This window comes from Lates calcarifer, linkage group LG7_1, assembly GCF_001640805.2.
Source record: "Lates calcarifer isolate ASB-BC8 linkage group LG7_1, TLL_Latcal_v3, whole genome shotgun sequence".
Taxonomy (NCBI): domain Eukaryota; kingdom Metazoa; phylum Chordata; class Actinopteri; family Centropomidae; genus Lates; species Lates calcarifer.
Genome location: NC_066839.1, coordinates 19,782,892 through 19,802,880, shown reverse-complemented (window position 1 = coordinate 19,802,880; position 19,989 = coordinate 19,782,892). Strand labels below are relative to the sequence as shown.

General features: G+C 38.7%; 2 protein-coding genes across 2 annotated transcripts in view; one reads left to right on the top strand and one right to left on the bottom strand.

Annotated features, from left to right (window-relative positions):
- ptchd4 (patched domain containing 4) overlaps positions 1–9,861 on the top strand; it is a 38,525-nt gene extending 28,664 nt beyond the window's left edge. Inside the window, exon 3 of the mRNA XM_018703425.2 lies at positions 3,423–9,861. Coding sequence (XP_018558941.1) covers positions 3,423–5,098 — 1,676 coding nt within the window. The 3' untranslated portion in view covers positions 5,099–9,861. The remainder of the gene's footprint in view (positions 1–3,422) is intronic.
- The window catches only part of slc5a6a (solute carrier family 5 member 6a), a 558,624-nt gene that overhangs the window by 336,775 nt on the left and 201,860 nt on the right, over positions 1–19,989 (bottom strand). The gene's annotated exons all lie outside the window — the stretch shown is intronic.

The following is a 19,989-nucleotide window of genomic DNA, read 5'->3' as shown; positions in this document are numbered from 1 at the left end:
ACCTGGGCTGGGTTGCACCAGCTATTTGTAAATCTAAGCTTGTGTGTAAAGTCTCTCCTAAGGTGTAAGTAGAGAGAGCAGGAAGTTGTGACACCTGATTTTAATTTTGTTTTAGTATTAGTCTCACCTGTTTGCTAAAATAGTGCTCATTGTCTGGGTTTAGTTTGAGGTTGACTTCCTGGAATTGAATCACTCCTTCTGATAGCTTGAATGAGAGCAACCTGCATGTTTTTGTAGATGTCTCAGCTTGTTACTGCCACATCTTGTCTTATTCTCTATGGATTACAGATGAATTCAGTCCAACCAGTGATATCAAATAACATTACTGACAGCTGCTTAACATTATGTCGCAAGGTGAAACAGGCCAATCAGCTATATCAACTTCTAGCCCATTCTCTTCAATCTGCATACAACTAACATGACTTTAGACTTTCAAAAGGCAGGTGCGTCGAAAGTCACTTTCTATTAAGAGGAGACAGGTGTTGGGTGGATGGTTCAGGAAGTTGCACAAGCAGCAGAAGAGCACTATTCAAAACCAGTAACCGGACATTTTGACCATCATGTCAGGCGATTTACACAGCATTTTACAGTTTTAACCCAAACCCGATCTTTCCTTTACCCTAACCAAGTGGTAATTGTGCCTGAATTTAATCATTTTAACAGAAACAACGTGGAAAACCTTAGTGTATGCACTACATGGACTCTGAAAGTGTAAAGTCCTGTTATTTGTACGCAAATTGATGACACTGCCTAAACTTAACAAGAAATATGTTGGGCTGCAGAGAATGCTGTTTTAGTTCTACAAAGTATTACTAATTCCACAGATGCATGCAGGCTGTTGAATAATCATTTAGTTTCTTATTTACTGATGCATTTTGTCATAGTTCTTGTTTTCAAAGGTTACTTTTTATTTAGTCTTAGTTCTCATTCTGGTCATTAAAAACTGGTATTAAATAGGTATCAGTATTTTTTTAACAACCAATTACCCTCAGTCTAACTAACTGACACTATTTTTTCTACTGTCATTAACAACATAAACCTTGAATCCCAATTTTATTGTTTTTGGACCACACACACACACACACACACACACACACAGAGAGAGACAGACATACATTTGTCAGAATCCTTCTTCATTGTCAGTGGTGTTAGTTCTGATACTAACCAGGGACACTTTACCAGATGGGCTTGTTGTTATTATCCATCTCCACCTGCCAGCAATCAATCACTGTAATGAATCCCTGAGCTTTCCCAATCATGTCCAGAAAATGACATGCTACTTAACATCCTATTTGGTAACCAGTGAAGCGAAACGGATGTGGACGCCCCTGGTGTAAAACTAGAAATATCTGGGGTGTGAATTTCCTCTCCCTCCTCACCCTCTAAACCAACTGACACTAACTAATTGACTTGCAGCACAGCTTAATAAAACTAAAAGCAAGGAAGAGCCATCTAGCCGACTCATTACATAAGCCTAATCCTTTATAGTTAATTAACTTTTTTTCCTCTGTGTCAAACAAGGGTAAATTTATAATACTGTCAAGGGTAGCAGTCCCCCCTCTTCCCTGTCCACCTGTTCGATCTGAAGGGTATAATTTAAAGCTCATGTTAGCAGAGAAACGTGAATAGGCCAAACCTATTGTTCAGAAATGCAACTCTGGCATTTAACAAATAAATGAACAGCACACATGGGTGGGTTGGTGGGTGGGAGGTCCTGTGTGGAAGATTGTGCACTATGTAGCGTATGTCATGGACATTGTGTGTTAGTGTTGACATTGTTGACTGGAGAAAGCAGGGGAATTGCTTTGTAACAACTGCTCAACACACAGTAAGGAAAGAGGAAGTGTAAGTAAAAACTAAAAAAATATATATATATATAAACAGTAGCGTAGCAGAAGAAAAAAACACTACTCTCACTATTCATTAATTCCCTATGATATAACAGACCAGAACTGTTGCTAGTAGCATGTCTATAGAGCCTGGTCAAATGTACGTTAATCTTGTCACAATAAGATTGTTTAGCAGCCTTGCCAGTACTAATAGAAATACCAAAAAACATCAGTACATTGTTGATTTTTCTAGAGGCTACTAATGGAGCCTTGGAATCAGGGAATGTCCTTAGATTTTTACTGCTCTTGTAAATTGTCGGCTGGTTGATCACGCAACCCACAAATATCCCAGAACATATTAGTCATATAATGTAACAAAATATCCTTTTGTGCTTACCAGAACTACTTAGAACTGCTAATTCATTCTGTACCATGGAACTTGAGCAGTCTACTCTGGTGTATTTGCCAACAAGATAATATTATGTAATGAAGTTGGAAGCATGAAGAGCCACTGGTTCCAGAAGTACTTTTCCCTTCTGTAAATTCCTGTTTCAAAGTTTTCTTTTTAATGATAATGTTCCAAAACAAGGAAAAACAGGAGGCTCCTTGACAGTGAAACAATACTATCTTTTTGATTTTTTGTACAGGTCCTGGCTGCAGTAGCTACGCAGAAGAAGTCAGTCAGAGGCAGGAATCAGGGCTGCAGCCTATTCAAAAAATTAGAAGTTGCAGCCAGGGCCAAAACACAGAGCCATGGGGGCCAAGAACAGCACCACAGTTCCAGAATTCATTTGAAATTAATCAGTTATTCAGTTTAACCAGTATTTGAAAACTTAAACTTATGCACACTGGCAGTGGCACATGTAACAGAATTTTAAAGTAAGTGATATTCAACTCTAGATTTTCAAAGGAGGAAAAACATAGCTGCACCAGCTTCTATGAGTTGAAAGTTATTAATCTCTTGAACCACACTTTACATCACAGCTGAGGGTTATCGTGTCTGCTCTGTTGTGGTTGTGACCACATCCACCTGTTATACAACTTTGTACTATAACACCACACTATATCACTGCTGCATGGTGTCACCACTAGTTGGCAGTGCAAGTGGGATAATTAGCCTTTAAGGTCAGTAAATTTATACTGAAATGCACATTGGAAGGCATTGTTAACTTCTCTACTTCTACTTTTGTCTAGATGTTTTCTAACACAGTTTGTCATCTTTGGACTGATGATTTAGGCAGGAGAGTGTCATGCACTTAAAGCCTTTTATGTGCTCTAATTGTGTGTCCTCTTGCATTGCAGAAAATGAAAAGGACTTCGAGAGACAGAATGCATGATGTAATTCTTTATAATCATAACAAAATAATTTGTCCTGCTCTAACATCTACAGCAAAGCACACATGTAAAGCCACAGATGATCAGAACATTAACAGCTCGTGACATGGCCTATTCATTACATAGCGGTAAATCCCACTGAGACATGGACCATTTCACTTCCTAGAAATGATAATATCATGCAAATAGAACAGTTTTTCAGACTATGTAATTTTTTATGTACACAATGTTAACATACATCTCTCTCTTTTCTTCTAGGCCATGGAACCAAAGGAGTGTTCGAGCTGCTAGCAGGCTGGAGGAGAACGAGGGAAAACCTCCCCTTCAAGGAGCGTGTGGCAGATGCTTTTGCTGATGTGATGGTGTGCTACACCATGACCAGCTCACTCTACATTATCACCTTCGGCATGGGAGCTAGCCCTTTCACAAACATTGAGTCGGTTAAAATCTTCTGTCAGAGCATGTGCGTCGCCATACTGGTCAACTACTTCTACGTTTTCTCTTTCTATGGCTCCTGCCTGGTGTTTGCTGGACAGCTGGAGCAGAATCGCTACCACAGTGTTTTCTGTTGTAAAATCCCTTCAGTGGAGTATCTGGACCGCCAGCCCACATGGTTTAAAACTATGATGAGTGATGGTCATGACCTGTCCACGCATCATGACAGTGTCCCATACCAGAATCACTTCATCCAGCACTTCCTACGAGAGCACTACACAGAGTGGATTACCAACACTTATGTCAAACCCTTTGTAGTTATTCTCTATCTCATCTATGCCTCTTTCTCATTCATGGGATGTTTACAAATCAGTGATGGATCAAATATTGTCAATCTGCTGGCTAGCAACTCTCCAAGTGTTTCATATGCTCTTACCCAGCAGAAATACTTCAGTAACTACAGTCCTGTGATCGGGTTTTACATTTATGAGCCCATTGAATACTGGAACTCTACAGTGCAGGAGCACCTGAAGACCCTGAGTCATGGCTTCAACAAGATCTCCTGGATGGACAACTTCTTCCACTACCTGCGAGTGGTGAATGTGAGTGCATCAACCAAGAATGACTTCATCACCATCCTTAAAGGCTCCTTCCTGCGCAGTCCGGAGTACCAGCACTTCACTGAGGACATAATTTTCTCCAAGAACCGTGAGACTGACGAGTACGATATTATCGCCTCACGAATGTACTTGGTGGCCCGGACGACAGAGAAGAAGCGCGAGGAGGTGGTGGAGCTTCTGGAAAAGCTTCGTCCATTGATGCTAATCAACAGCATCAAGTTCATTGCCTTCAATCCCACATTTGTGTTCATGGACCGCTACAGCTCCTCCGTCATCTCGCCCATCCTGACCTCAGGCTTCAGTGTACTCACTATCCTCATCCTCACTTTCTTCCTGGTCATCAACCCCTTGGGGAACTTCTGGCTCATCCTCACAGTTACATCTGTGGAGCTGGGCGTCTTGGGTTTGATGACCCTCTGGAACGTTGGCATGGACAGCATCTCAATCCTGTGCCTTATTTATACCCTCAACTTCGCCATGGATCACTGTGCACCACACCTATACACTTTTGTGCTGGCCACCGAGCACACAAGGACGCAGTGCATCAAGTTGGCACTGGAGGAGCATGGGGCTGCCATCCTGCAGAACACATCCTGCTTTGTGATCGGGATCATGCCCCTGCTGTTTGTGCCTTCCAATCTGACCTACACACTGTTCAAGTGCTCCCTCCTCACTGCAGGCTGCACTGTGCTGCACTGCTTCGTCATCCTGCCGGTCTTCCTGACCTTCTTCCCACCATCCAAAAAGAGACACAAGAAAAAGAAACGGGCCAAGCGGAAAGAGCGGGAGAGGGAGAGGGAAAGGGAGAGGGAAAGAGAAAGAGAGGAGATAGAGTGCATTGAAGTCAGGGAGAATCCTGATCATGTGACAAATGTATGAGTAGGTTGTAATTTTCGCAGTGTGAATCAGTGGGTATCCGTCAGTTATTGGTGGATGAGAGGTGTTCTTCAATTGTGAGGCACCTCTAGAAATGCAGGGGAGTCCGATATGTCCCCTGAGGAGTGGGCACTAGTCACTCCAAACCAATAGCAGCTAAGCTGGCCAGAGTAGAGCGCAGCCCCACTGGTCAGTCATTCAGTCCTTCAGTCTGGACAGTGTATCTCATTTGCACAAACTGCAATATGCTCATGGTTCTAAAGCTCTTTCCCAACTATTTGGTATGAAAAAAGTTAGATGCCAGAACCTATGCTTGCTAAATCTGTAAGTAAATTCTAAACATACAGTATGTTAATCCATTAAAATGTTAGCAATTCTATGTTCATCTCCTGCAACTCTTATCTCAAAGGCAGTGAGAGGAGCATAGCAGTCTTTTAACTGAGGACAGTTAGACAAGCTGATAAAAGCGCTCAGGCTGATACAAAAGTGTATAAATTAAAACTGTGCAGAAGACGACTGTGCACGCACCTTACTCTCCACACCTTGATAACAACAAAAGGAAATAAAACCAAATTCTGTGGAAAGAGAGAAACTGTGGACCGAAAGCACACTGCATGCTTTTCTGTAACATGAAAAATAGGTGAACAGCTGAACTGGGCAGATGGCATACACTGTGTCCATTATGAAGAATTATCTTGCACAATGCATTATGTGAATAGAACTGTCAATGTTTATGTAAGCAGGAAGCAAATATTTCTGCTTTGTTCCAGAAGTCATATAAGGTCTTCGGCAATGGTAACAGAAACTGCAGTGGGCTGCAGAATATGAAGAGAAAGTGATAAGTGACTATTGTGCAGCAGTATTTGAAAAGGCAGTAAGCCTGATTCTTGGAGTATGATTTAAGTAAATCCGAAACTGCTTTTGCAGACCAGTAAAACCAAAAGTGAAGAGTGCTTCTGAGGCTGGAAATATCAAATTTTCTAGCAGATTGACAACAATGGAAAGTTTCTGTGAGGGTACCAATGTCTTTGTGATCCACACACAAAAGCGCACTGGCATGGTACTGGTAATTGGAAGGTCTGAATGAGATTCAATATTAGCAGTGGTGCCAAATGGTGTACAGAAACTTTTGTTTGGCAGATTTCTATAAAAACAAACAGATACAAAAAAAATCTTAGTAAGTTTGAACTTTCACACAAATCATCTATGACTCATGTGAGTTGTTCCTGCTAATTTTAATGATTCCTGTTCAATTTTTGTTCAGGTTTGTGAAGCAAATTATGAAGCAGGCTTTAAATTAAGCAGTGAGACACTTTTGTAAAGTACACTGTCTCTGAATAGTGTGAAAAAGTCATAGAGAAGTTAAGTGAAACTAGAACTTATAAGTTTTGTTCCAAATGTAAGAAAATCAAAATCACAGATATATCATGGATATTTAAATAAAACAAATTACTAATAATCCAGCCCTACAACATAGACTTGCATTTTTAAACGTTTTTCATTTGATGTTTAATCTAATATTTGTGTTTTAATCAGACTTTAAGATGAAATAGTCAATATTTTTATGTTGGCAATGGATCAAATGACTTACTGTAAAATTAAAGGAGTTGATCATTATAATAAGGTCACAGAGAATTATCACCCAACTCTGCAGTTCCCCTCAGCAGTCCAGAACATTTTCAGCATCTTTCAGCTTATTATTTTGGTTGTGCAACAACGTAACTGTTGTGGTTCACTCTCAAGACTCATCAACCTCGTTTCCGCTGACAGGCAGCTTTTTCCTGTGAAAAAAGCCCCGCTATGCTATGTACCCTGCACCAAACAGCAGATAAACAAACCTAGCAGACTAGCAGATGTAGATATAGTGGAGCACTTAGAAGCAAAAGAGCCTGGCATATTCCTAAGGAGTTGGTGGCGACCAAAACAGAGCTGGAAGGAGACTGAATACTGGACTTCTTGTAGTCAGAAGCACGACTCCAAACAAATGCTAATGTTGCTCCATGTCTGCTGAATGTGTATATAAGTAGTTGTTTTGCAAACATATTTGCCACAACTATTAAAAAGGTTATAAGTTGTCAAAATTTTGTTTTAGCCAAAAAGAAAAATGAATTAATGCTGCTTTAATCAACATCATTTCCCCTCACCTAGACCAAGGTGGGTTGACATATGTGCAGAAAAAATTACTTTTAAAAAATGTTATCAAATTAATCATTTACCTTTGTTACAATCATAAAGGGATCACTTAAATCATATACACTCACTGAGCACTTTATTAGGAAAGCCATACTAATACTGTGTACAACCTCCCTTTGATCTCAAAGCAGCCTCAGTTCCTCATGGCATGGATTCCACAAGATGCTGGTAACATTCCTTTTTGAGATTATGGACCATGTTGTCAAGATTACATCACATCATCTCAGCAGATTTGTCAGCGGCACATTCATGCTGCCAGTCTCCTTTTCTACCACATCCAAGAGATGTTCTACTGGATCCAGATCTGTTGATTGGGGAGGCCACTTAAGTACACTGAACTCATTGTCATGTTCATGAAACCTGTTTGAGATGACCTCTGCCACCACCACCACCAGCAGTCTGGACTGTTGATACAAAGCAGGCTGGATCCATGGATTTATGGTGTTGCCATTGACCCTACCATCTGCATGCTTTAGCTGAAATCAAGATTCGTCAGACCAAGCTGCATTTTCCACTGTTCAGCTGTCCGATTTTGGTGAGTCTGTGCCCACTGCAGCTTCAGCTTTTTGTTCTTGGCTGACAGGCAAGGAACCCGACGTGGTCTTCTGCTGTTAAAGCCCATCTGCCTCAAGGTTGGACATGTGCATTCTAAGATGCTTTTCTGCTTACCACAGTTGTAGAGTGGTTATCTGCGTTACCATAGCCTTTCTGTCAGCTCCAACCAGTCTGGCCATTCTCCTCTGACATCTCTTATCAACAAGACATTGCTGTCACCAGAGCTGCCACTCAGTGGATATTTTCTATTTTTCGCACCGTGCAGAGTAAACTCTAGAGACTGTTGTTCATGAATATCCTGGGGGATGAGCAGTTTCAGAAATACTTAAACCAGCCTGTCTGGTATCAACAATCATGCCATGGTCAAAGTGACTATTTTTTCCCCCCATTTTGATGTTTGATGTGAACATCAAATGGAGCTCCTGACCTGTATATGCATGTTTTTATGCACTGCACTGCTACCACATGATTGGCTGATTGGATAATTGCATGATTAAGCAGTTGTACAGGTGTTCCTAATGAAGTGCTCATTGAATGTATGATATGTATACATGTATATGTGTGTTTGTGTGTGTGTGTATACCCACACATATACATATATACGTGTGTGTGTGTGTGTGTGTGTGTGTGTGTGAATATTTACATGAACAGTAGAAAACCTCAGAAGTTGTTTCACTTTTGCCGAAAACCCATAGAACCTGTAGAAAACCTGGAGTTTGTTTTGTCCATGCAGTAACCAAGTATGCTTTGATTTTGCCCAGTAATTCACATAACATTCCATCAAGAAATCAAGCTCTCTATACATACCCTTCAATATTCAGTCCTAGGAGTCCAAAATGGCTGCCGTTTCCCCATTGGGTAAACAATATTATCTATGTCTGCCAGGGCATGATAAGAATCTCTGTTGCAGTCCCAAAACAAACACACTCAAGGTCAACAGCCCCAACAGATACCAATCTCACACTGACCTCTGGCAGGCAGATCTTAGCTAGTGGCATGTGATAGAAAGGCCCGATGTGTGAGCAGATGTGGCTGATTGCAGACCAGTCAATACCTTCTAAGGAGACTGACTTGTTCTTCAGAGCTGCCATTGAGGGGACACTGCTGTCTTATTTCTTCACACTGCCACCAAGAAAGTGAATTGCTCTCACACAGGTCAGCTAATCAGCCAGCTGGACAGAGGTTAGAATGTTCATACTGGACCAAATGTCATTTAGAAGTATGAGTACATACATTTCATATGATAAATCACTAGTTATCAAAATGGCTATTAAACCTACTTATTATCTAAATTGATTACAGATATCAATTTAGATGAAATGAGAAACAAGAGTGAAATAATTATGAACACATTTCCTGCTTTTGTGGAATTGTCAAGAACCTTATATCTTTTATCAACCAGACACTGCCCCAGAAATGATGAGTTTATGGCTAGCTACTTCTTGTAGCAGCTGCAGTGAACGTCACATTATGTAAAAGCCATGTCATGTTTGTATACCAAGAAGGCATGAAATGTTTGAAAAATGGGAAAGAAATGCAAATCTTGAATAATTTACTTCCCAAAATGGACTGTGTTTGCATGGCACTGTATTGTATGTGTGCATGTATTTAATTTTTCTGTATGAAGTCTGCGTATTTTTTTATTTTTGCTACGCTGTAGTGACTTATGTTTGTTGTTCCAATGGATATTCTGTAACACCATGTGCTACAAAAGAACAAAATGAGTCATATCTGTTCCAAAACAAAAGCCAGAGGATATTTCATGTGTAAAATACCTGTAAATTACTTTTTTCTATATTTTCTAAGAAAAAAAAAATACTATAGAAAGATTTTTAATGACAGGATTTTCGTAAAAAAAAAAAAAAAAAAAAAGAATAAAAAGGGAAAAAAGATGAACACAGTAGGCCAGTAACAAACAGTGGAATGTTACAAGTATACTAGATCTTATTCCTTGCACACAGTGTCAATGTTTGTTATTGATTCACATTTTTATATAGGAAACTGTTACCACCATTTTATTGTTTGTGTGTCTTGACTCCTTTAACCTCTACTTGGCCCTCACATTTAAGAATATAATTCACTATTCATCAGCCCTTTTTAAACAACAGTCTATCAGGCTTGTAATGATCATTTTTTAACAAAAACACCATTTAGAAATTTACAGTAGATGGAATCTCCAATCTATGCCATGAAATACATCTATTAGTCTTTGCTATATGGCAGTTCAAGCTTAGCAGCTAAGATATCAATATTTAGCATTATTGTTATTGAACTATACTGGAGCATAATTCCTAGAAATAATTGGTGTTGTCTTACTCCTTGCAGTCTAGAAAGCTATTGCCTAGCAACACTTGCCACTTTTCAGCTTTTTTTTACAATAAGCACCATTCCCAATGCCAAATGCTGCCTGTTTAGGCTACTGCATATTGTAATAGTATCATAAGATAAGATAATCCTTTATTAGTCCCACAATGGGGAAATTTACAATTCATTCATTATTCATTCATCATTAGAAATTAACAGAAATTATTCTAATACAGCAACACACTGAGGGTTCACCACTGGTTTAGTGAAACGGCATGTGATATTTAAAACTGACTTTATATTATTTTTGGCAGTCTCTTGATGAAACACGCCTAAAGGATGAGCCTGCCATTATTCAACAATCTCCCATCGTCAACAAATCCCTTAAAAAGACCAAAGCCAAAAGTTAACATGTTTCTCGATCCTTTCCAACTTCCCTACCTTGTCAGTGGGATTTGGCCCTAAATATATATATATATATATATATATATATATATATATATATATATATATATATATATATATATAAATTCTGGGTTTTATTGGTTCTAAGGTGTACATTAAATTTTAGTAAATAGACAGGTTAACCTGACAGTAATAATGTTTGTTTTCTAAATGAATGCACCAGTTTTAAACCTTATTTAAAGACAGCAACAGCTGAGCTACAGCTAAAGAGCTTTGAGCTAGGGTTATTCGTGTAACCTACAACAATGGACAAAACAAATAGCTTCTCATTGATTATGTAAATTAAATTTGAAAAGTGTGTCATATTTGCATGAGTCTGGTAGTCCAAATCAACTAACAGCACTAAACATTAGAAAGAAGAAATTGGGACTTGTGAAACTGGTAGCCTGGTAGTGGGAGAAGTTAGCCATCAGGGCTTTCTGCCAGAAAGGTTTTCCAACAGGTGAGATGATTTAAAGAGCTTCAAAGTCCACATACAGAGGAGGTGGTGGATGTATAGGTCAAAACACTGGACTTTCACCCTTTTTATATTACTTTTTCAGTTGTAGTGTGTTTAGGTTTAGGTAACAAAACTACTTGCAAACTTCTCTGATGTGCAGTATCTGGAGTCTTGGGGCTTCTGCAGAGGAAAGAACACTGGAGAGGAAATGTGACCAAAACTGCAGAAAATATGAATGACGTGAGTTACAGGTAAGGGCGAGGGGATGAGAGAGTGAGAGTGCAACATGTCTATGTGTCTGAGACAGAAGGGGGAGAGGGAGGGAGGTTGTAACATTATATTAGAGAGAGCACTATGTTATGTTATATTTGATGGACAGAGTAATATGGTAATATGTATCAGAACACAACACTATTCTCTGTTGTTGAGATTGACAGCAATCTGTGATATTCTCTTTCCCAGTGCTAAAAATAACTATGCCCTAAATACTTTTTTGCATTGTACACAAAATGACATGGAGTTCTGCCAGATTCCCAGACTTTCCATCAGAGACATGTAAAGTCCAACAGTAGCCTCTAGTTAGCTCTGACTTCATGTTAAACTTAGCATGTGTCAGTCAGACTCCCTTGTGTCGTCTGTGCCACTGTGTGGCCATGAGGCCATAGCTTTTACAGTCATTGCTCCCTCACTCTTCTGTTACATTTTTTATATGTGGTAGGAGAGAGGATTCTAGCAGCATTTAATGGTGTAGTAAACCTTTCAGATTATTGTTATCCTGCTTCCTGGTTAGCTAGAAGTTGCCTAGCAATGCAAACTACTGAAATTCTGAGGCTCAGGAACTATATACTAGGATGTTTAAAATGTGAATGCTAGCTCAAACTTACTTGTATGTGTTAAATAATGATTGATATTTTTAATGTGATTACATGTGGCATTTTGTTGGCAAATGGCCATAGTATAAATGGGATAATACACTCCAAAGTTGTGTGTTCAGAATTGTACTAATGGAGTGTACAACGTGTTGCAATGTTCAGGTTGTCAGATATTATTCCTTACATAAACTCTGGCTCCCATGTTAATGCTGGAACCAACAGTGCAACAGTGTGGCTCACTGATGTTTTTAATATTTTTGGACAACAATGGAGCTCTGTGCCTCAGAGAAATAAGGTTTTGGCTACAATACAAGCAATATTTGTACTAGTAGGATTAATGCGTTGATGGTTTTGGTCTTCTCATGGGAATAACAACATTGCCAGTCTCATTCTTTAAAAAAGTAAACTGGCTTGGTGTACTTTATAATTAAATTTCATGAGGTACCAGATCCGGTAGCTGACATGTATTCTGCTTATTGGAGTATATGTTTCTTTGCTCAAACACCCATACATTTGCTGTAAATTCAGGCTGTTTGAGTCACACTTATACACCTGCTTTATCAACATGTGAAAAGTAACCTTCATCCATAAATGCAGCATTTAAAAAAAGAAAAAAAAAGAAAGTAAGTGGTGACCATTATATAGTCAGTGTTTCACATTTTCTAATGTCACAGTGTTAAAGCCCTTTTTGTCCTCTCTGGTGATATCATAACTCAGATGTATGTGATACTGCGACATTACAGCTGATACATCCTTGAAATGGGATGTTAGGTGAGGTTACCTCAGAATTGTTTGTTTATTTTTCCCACTAAACTAATGAGTACAATGCATGATAATCAAAAGCAAAAGCAAAATTAAAACAGAAATATATATGACAAAGTCTTTGTTGGTATTTCAAAAGTCAGTGTTGTTTCAGCAGGTAGATGAGTGTACTGTAAGCCTCATGGAGTCCTTTGACCATGCACCAGCACACTTTCAGTTTATACAACCAGGGACAGCACAATATTTCCACAATACAGGGCAATAAACTTATGCAATCACCACTTGGCTTGTTGAATAATCTACATGGTAAATCTATTTCAACCTCAGCCTCAGAGGACAAATTACTGTTTTATTGTAACTCATCCATCTTGTATGTCAAGCCACAAAATAGACTCATGTTCCCTTCATTCATCAAACTTGTTATTTAATGGCATCTAGTTAAGCATTTTTCATAAAGTTTCAGCATTGTGAAAAAGGTAACAATCTCAAATGGAAATGAAGTTATTTTAGTAACCTCAGTCCTATTTGAGTTCCGGTTCTTTTCTATGTTGGCTTCATACTCTGTTTTTAAGTCTTAAATCTATCTATTTATTTATCTATCTACAGTATGTTTATATGATTATTTGTTTACTTCATCATCGAAATACTAACATATGGCAATAGTTATAGGTTTGCATTACTGTCAGAAAGCTACTTTTATGCTACTATTTCCCTACCCTTGCCCATACAACATTGTCTGACTTATGCTCTTGTATAACTTGCCTGATGAGACTTTTTGACATCTGGAACAAGGATAGCATACAGTACTATAATGTGCCCATGTAACTCTAGTAAGAGTACACTTGGTTGTTTGTTCTTATTATGAGTATGCATTTGGAGGATTCTGGTCAGTTTGATTTTGCCAAAGTCTGAGCCTTATATACTGTGTCTTAAAAGGGTATACCACCCAATTTAAGAAAGTACATATGCAATGTGCTGTCTTTGGACTGTCCAGTCAGTCTTAACATGATCAGCTCTCCCTCAAACCACAAACAGCAAAGAATTGCTGCTTATGAAAATTGCAGAGGGAGGCATTTTTAGGTTGGGAGAATGCATGGTTATTCCCAAATAGATTCCTAAAAAAATTATGCAGTGTATCTGCAGGATTCCTGGAAATGCTTACAAGATAAAGGTTTGTTTACTGCACCAAGCTTTATACTTCTGGACTACCGAGAACTAATCTGCTGCTAATTTGGGGTAAATTAAATCTTTTCAAACTCAGAACATGGCAGAATGAGCTACACCTTCAATCTACTAGGCTCCAGTCACTCCAGTTTAAAAGAATGTAACCTTTACAAACATGTATTAATTTGTGAATTTGGTACTTTGAGTGACGCAACAGTTAAAAATCAAAAGTAGCCACTGCTGACTCTATAAATTGTACCATGTCATTTTTTGTTCTACACTGTTGTTAGCAAACCATATTTTGAGCCGTTTCCTCTTTTTGACAGTTAGCAGGTATTACTATCAGTTGTCCGTGGATTTGACTGTTGTGCTAAGTTCACAATCACAGCTTGTGGGAGGCTAATTTTGTTGGCTAACTTTTACTCTTTATTTTTGAGCATCTACATCACATAACAATAATCTTTATCACAGTCATAAAGAAAGGGTTACTAAAATGCTCCTCCTGAGAGGGCAAAAGAGTGGTTTCTAGAACATTCTTTAAAATGAGAATATGTAACTCTTATCTGAACAGTGATAATTATGGGATCATTTCAAATGCTACAACATGGTGTGACAGTAGCACAAGTTGGAAGAATCATTAAATTGGTGAACTGACTCAGTAACATCTGCTGTTTTAGAACACGTTTGCTAGCATTTGCTAGGATGAGCCACCAGAATTGGCCATGCCAGAGCAAAAATGGATCTAAGTGGCTAAACACTAATCATATTAAATTATGAAAATGTGTTTTATTCCCTATAAACCTGAATTTTCATTGAAGGAAGAATGTTTAGTTTTTTCAAAGCTTATGCTCACTTGTAATGTTATAAGTGCACTTGTAAAGACAGGGACACCTTTAATCAATGTTCTCCAGATGCTCTGTATATGTATTTTAAAAGTAACCATTTACAGAATAACAGAGGAGTTTTACTATTGGTTTCATGATTCTGTTTTCTGAACATTGTTAAGATTAAGCCTACATCAGGGAACCTTACAGTATTTGCTGGTTGTAAAGCGATGAAATGAGATGAAACTACAGTTTGTCACTGGTTCATTTGCAGTAGACCCAGCAAATGGTTGTTACTTAGGAATATTTTTTACTTAGGAATTTTCTGGGAATGTTTCAAGGTTTGGAGAGTGTCACCATACATGTCTTGTCTGCCACATTCCTGAATGGAAGAGGATGCGTCTTTCTTTCTTTCTTTAAAGCAAGAATATGTAACTTTAACTGAACAGAGGTAATTATATGACAAAAATTAGATGAAGTTGAATGCTAAATTATTTAACAGTATTTTGAGTAATTTGAGAATAGTTATCAAGAGTCATCAGTCATCAATTGGTTCAGTAATGACACTTACACTGTAACATCTAAATAAAGTTTACCAATATTAGATAGCATTAGCCAACAAAAGCTACTCGTCTTACACTACCAGATCAAGAAAGGTTGTATTGGTAAAATTCCTGAGTGTTAAGCAACCAAGTTGAGTAAGATGTAGAGAAATCAGATAAAACTACAATTTCCTGCTAGTTAATCTACAGTACATTTTAAACTTTCTTTCAGACTGGACAACTCAGAGTCATTGTCTAGTTCTACTGAGCTGCTCCAAACTTAACATTTGCTTCAGTTCTAGTTTTGAGGTAGACATGATCATGATGACTGATCAGACCTTATGTAACTGAAAAGGGTGGTTTCTCAGACTGGGTGGTATTCTTCTTTTAAGTGTTGTAAGCGCCTGGTAGCTTCATAGGTCTGTGCTCTTCATAACCAGTAGCATTGCCTTACATATGTTTTTCAATATTTCAGTACAGTTGTTGATATATTTAAGGTGGAGTATTTTTCTTACATTATGACTGAGATATCAATATAGCATGTCTTCAGAACCAGATGCAGGAAAGACCACTGTGAAGAGATTACATTGTTGATTGTTGTGTGAATAGGTGAGTGGAAGTGTATTGAGTTTGAGGGTAACTGTCATTTGATATTGTTACAATATACTGTGGAATTTAGGCTTTTCAGTGCTGTTCATTCTCAATGCCTTTCTCATAGGTATTCATCTTTCTACAATAATTCATGATCACATGAAGTTGTACCTATGTTATTGTTATGAACTGAGAGAACAGCATGCATGTTTGTGCCCAGAAATGATGTTCACATGGTGCGATGTTGCTAAAACTGTAATCCCCTTCTCACCACCTCAAGTCACTGTTAACATTCCCCATCTTTTGTAAATACTAATGTCACTCAGCTGTTAGACCAGTGTACAGTTCTGCATGGCTTTGTATCATACACAAACACATGCATACATGTGATGTTGCCAAGGTATACTTTTCAAAGAAGAACAGGAAATTACTGGCTTGGTCTTTGTGTTGCTTGTTTTTCTGGTCACCTTCTTAGGAGTTGGCAGAGCTTAAACTCTGTTTTGCTAACCTATGCGTCTTACCAAGCAGCTGGAAGATTTAACCTCATTTGATTGCAGAGACAGAGAGAGAAATACAAGGGGGGGGGGGGGGGAGGCAAGGATGAGAGAAATGTTAGAGGGAGGAAGAGATAAAGAAAAAGGATGCCAGCAAAACAGGAGGTAAGCCCTCATCTGAATTTGAGAAGATTTCAGTAGCAGGGATGATGGGAAGTTTTCCGGTGAAGGGAGATGTCATATGAATGGAGGGTGACTACGGCAATGTGAGAGATATTCATGTTAAGTCCTTGCTGATGTAATGAGTTTTAACTGGCTTAGTTTACTTACAGCATATAGAGAATTGGTCTGCTGTGACAAACACAGTGCTGCTGCTTGTTTTAGAGGAAAGTGACTACCTTAAAAATTTTACCACTGTTGTCATAATATCACTTTTTTAATCAAGTTAAGTTGCCTCAGAAGAAAGGGGAATTACCTCAGAATTATCTCAGATTTTATGATTTCATAGGAGTATTCCAGCACATTAGTATTGCACTGCTATAAACTTGAGAGACTTGGAAGAGAATAGTTTAAAGAATAGTTAAAATTGATGCAGCAGAGGCCAAACTATCCAGATTTTTAATTCCTACTGTGCAAATTTAGATTAACCCACTATGGGGGGAAAAAAGACAATTTGTTTGAGAAAATGCACCACTTGCATGCTTACGACGCACATGAACACAACATTTTCACCAATGTTAGAACAAGTTTTGTCATTTTATTAGAGATTTCAGTTTTTTTGTTTTTGTTCGCTAAATATAACCTAATAATGTTTTGGACCCAACTTTAACTACTCGCTTCTTTAGCCATGGGCATTGAATGTCATAGAGAAAAATAATAATAATTGAAGGAATTTCTTGGCAATAAATCTTATACCGTTGGAAAGCCTGTTTATTACCCTTTTAATAAACATGGTGCCACAGTTGTAAGGAACATGCATTTGTGGGATGAGCAACAGAGCTGAGTATGTGGGTTGCACCCATGAAAAATTTGCCAAATCTTCTCTGCCAGTGCCAAACAGGTTATATTGCTGTTGCTATTGACTCTTGTTTTAAGCTTCTGGTACCCCCAGGTGCTGCCAATCAGGTGCCAATTAGGCACCTGATTGCCATGTTGGCTTCATACAGTTGCGGCATTGTTTGGAGTGAGCCCTAGTACCATCTCCAAACTGAAGGCCAAGTTCCATATAAGGGGACTACTGAGGCTCCTGTTTGTTAAATGAATAAATTGTTAAATTGCCAATGTGTCTTGTTTCTTCAAACTTCAATCACCCAAACAAGAGTAAATGGCAGAATACGCTGTTTGGCATTGGCAGAGAAGATTTGGCAAATTTTTCATGAGCGCAACCCACATACTCAGCTCTGCTGCTCATCCCACAAATGCATGTTCCTTACAAATGTGGTACCATTTAAAAGGGTAATAAACAGGCTTTCCAATGGTATAAGATTTATTGCCAAGAAGCATTGTTACAACAAAGAAATAATCTACCAAACACAAATTTCCTTACTTTTTGTGCTAAGTTTATATACCAGTCTAGAAGAAAGGTTGTGAGCTCAGCATCAAACTTCATTCCTTTGCTCACCAAGAGCTGTCTCCAGTGGTGGAAAGCAACAGCAATTATTTACTTGTAGTTCTATTACTTCTTTTCTTCTACTGAACTTAGCATGCTAACTAGCTAGCCCCAGCCTGGCCAGTCCATCTCCTCCCTTTCCAATAGTGACTCCAGACTACCCTGAAGTAGCACTGCTCAGTGGGCGTTTTTTAACCTCTTGCAATGATGACTGAAGCTCTTGGCAAATAACCATCACCACCACCTTCTTCTGGAAAGAAACCACATTCTGTGGCAGAGAAAATTTACAAATAGCCCCTTTATAGGTACAGGCACCTCTATAAGACACAGTCTGAAGTGGGTAAAAGTACAGCCAACACAAGGCTTTTATCATTGCAGTTTTTTATTGTGCATTAGTGGTGCATGTTAGAAAACAAATTTGTAATTAATCAGATTACAAAGTCACTGCCTCACAGTCAACATGAAGTTTTTACAGTCTAGGGAGCTGGGTCAGTTGCCTCTTCTCCCCTGTTTCTTTCCTAGTAAATGGACTGTACTTATATAGCGCTTTTCTAGTCTTTTCGAACACTCAAAGCGCTTCATACTACAGATCACATTCACCCCATTCATCTTGCCCAAGTATCCTTGGGCAAGAACTTGATGTGTAAAATTGCTGGAGTACCCCCTTAAAGCTCAGTAAATGAGAATTCAGTAGGGAGCAATTTTAACTTAAATCTTCTTTTTGTGCAATTTGATGTTACTATTAGCTATTATGTCTTATATACAGACTTTAGAGAAAGTAGAAAGACTAGTGTATGTCTGGGTCTGTCTGATAGTTGAAGTTTTACTGTACATGGCAACATCATAGTGGCTTTTTACATTCCCCTCCTAATGTTTTACTTCCTGAACTGACAGAGACTGGCAGCAGGAGTGGCTGCTGTCGTGTTGTGCTCTGTTGCAGCATTATTGCGCCAAGCTGCCTTGGCTGAAGATATTTTTGGCTCCCACCTTGTCTTAATCCTGTCGTGATTCTCCGATGGATTATTCATGCTTCCTCTCTCCCCTCTCTCCCCTCCACACCCCTCCTTCTTCCCCACCTCCTTCCTCTCTCACCCTCTTTCTCCTTCCTCACTTTACACAACCCCATCCTCCCCTCCTGAGCGCCTTCCTTCAACACCACCACTGCCAGTCTTCCCCTTAATACAGCCGTATATCAGATTTTTTTTTTTTTTTGCTGGGGATCACTTCTATAATTTATGAAGTTATTAGGTTATATAATGTATCTGCAGTTCTCCCCATACCCTCTAAATATATAAATAAATAAATACTAAATCAATAATCTTGTTAACACCACAACCGACCTTTTCATGTATCCCTCTACTCTTTCCCCTTCTTTTAGGCTGCTTTTGCTCATAACCTGTTAAAACATTCTGAATTCCCCGCCGAGGGCTGCTGTGATAATTACTTCCATTGAATTCTCTCCTTTGCTCTTTTTCATTCTCTACCTAAAGAAAGGCCCCGAAGACTTTTGACAATGAATAGAGCTGAAAAGTATATGGATATATATTTCACCAGAGACTGAAAGTCCATTAGCCTTTGCTGAATATGAGAGAGATTGAGTAAAGTACTCTGTGAGATCTTTAGTATTTTATTTATGGTTTTGTTTGTGACTATCACTGTGCAAGGTTGCTAACAAGTGGTATGATGATAGAAAGTTGTTGACTGTGTGCTAAGTGGAGAAAATGTTCAGGCTCAGTTGGTTATCCAGGTAACTCTCATTGTCATCCTATATCTTAGTTTATCTTAAAGACTATGAAAAGCTATTGCAACTCCTTGACCTTAGCATGCATCCTGTCCACTTTAAATTTCAGAGTATGTCCACACTGAGTCAGCTAAATTTAAAAAAAAAATGCAACATTTCCTTTCCATTTTGGCCCTTTGTCCACACTAATGTGTCACTCAATATATGAGAATAAGAGAAGACCCAAAGTGTGTGATTGTGTGTTGGACTACACTCAGTACTATTCCTGAATGCATCCTGTGTATATACACAAGGAGGACTGAAGCTGCTGCTGATGCTGCCTTGCTAAGACAGTAGCTG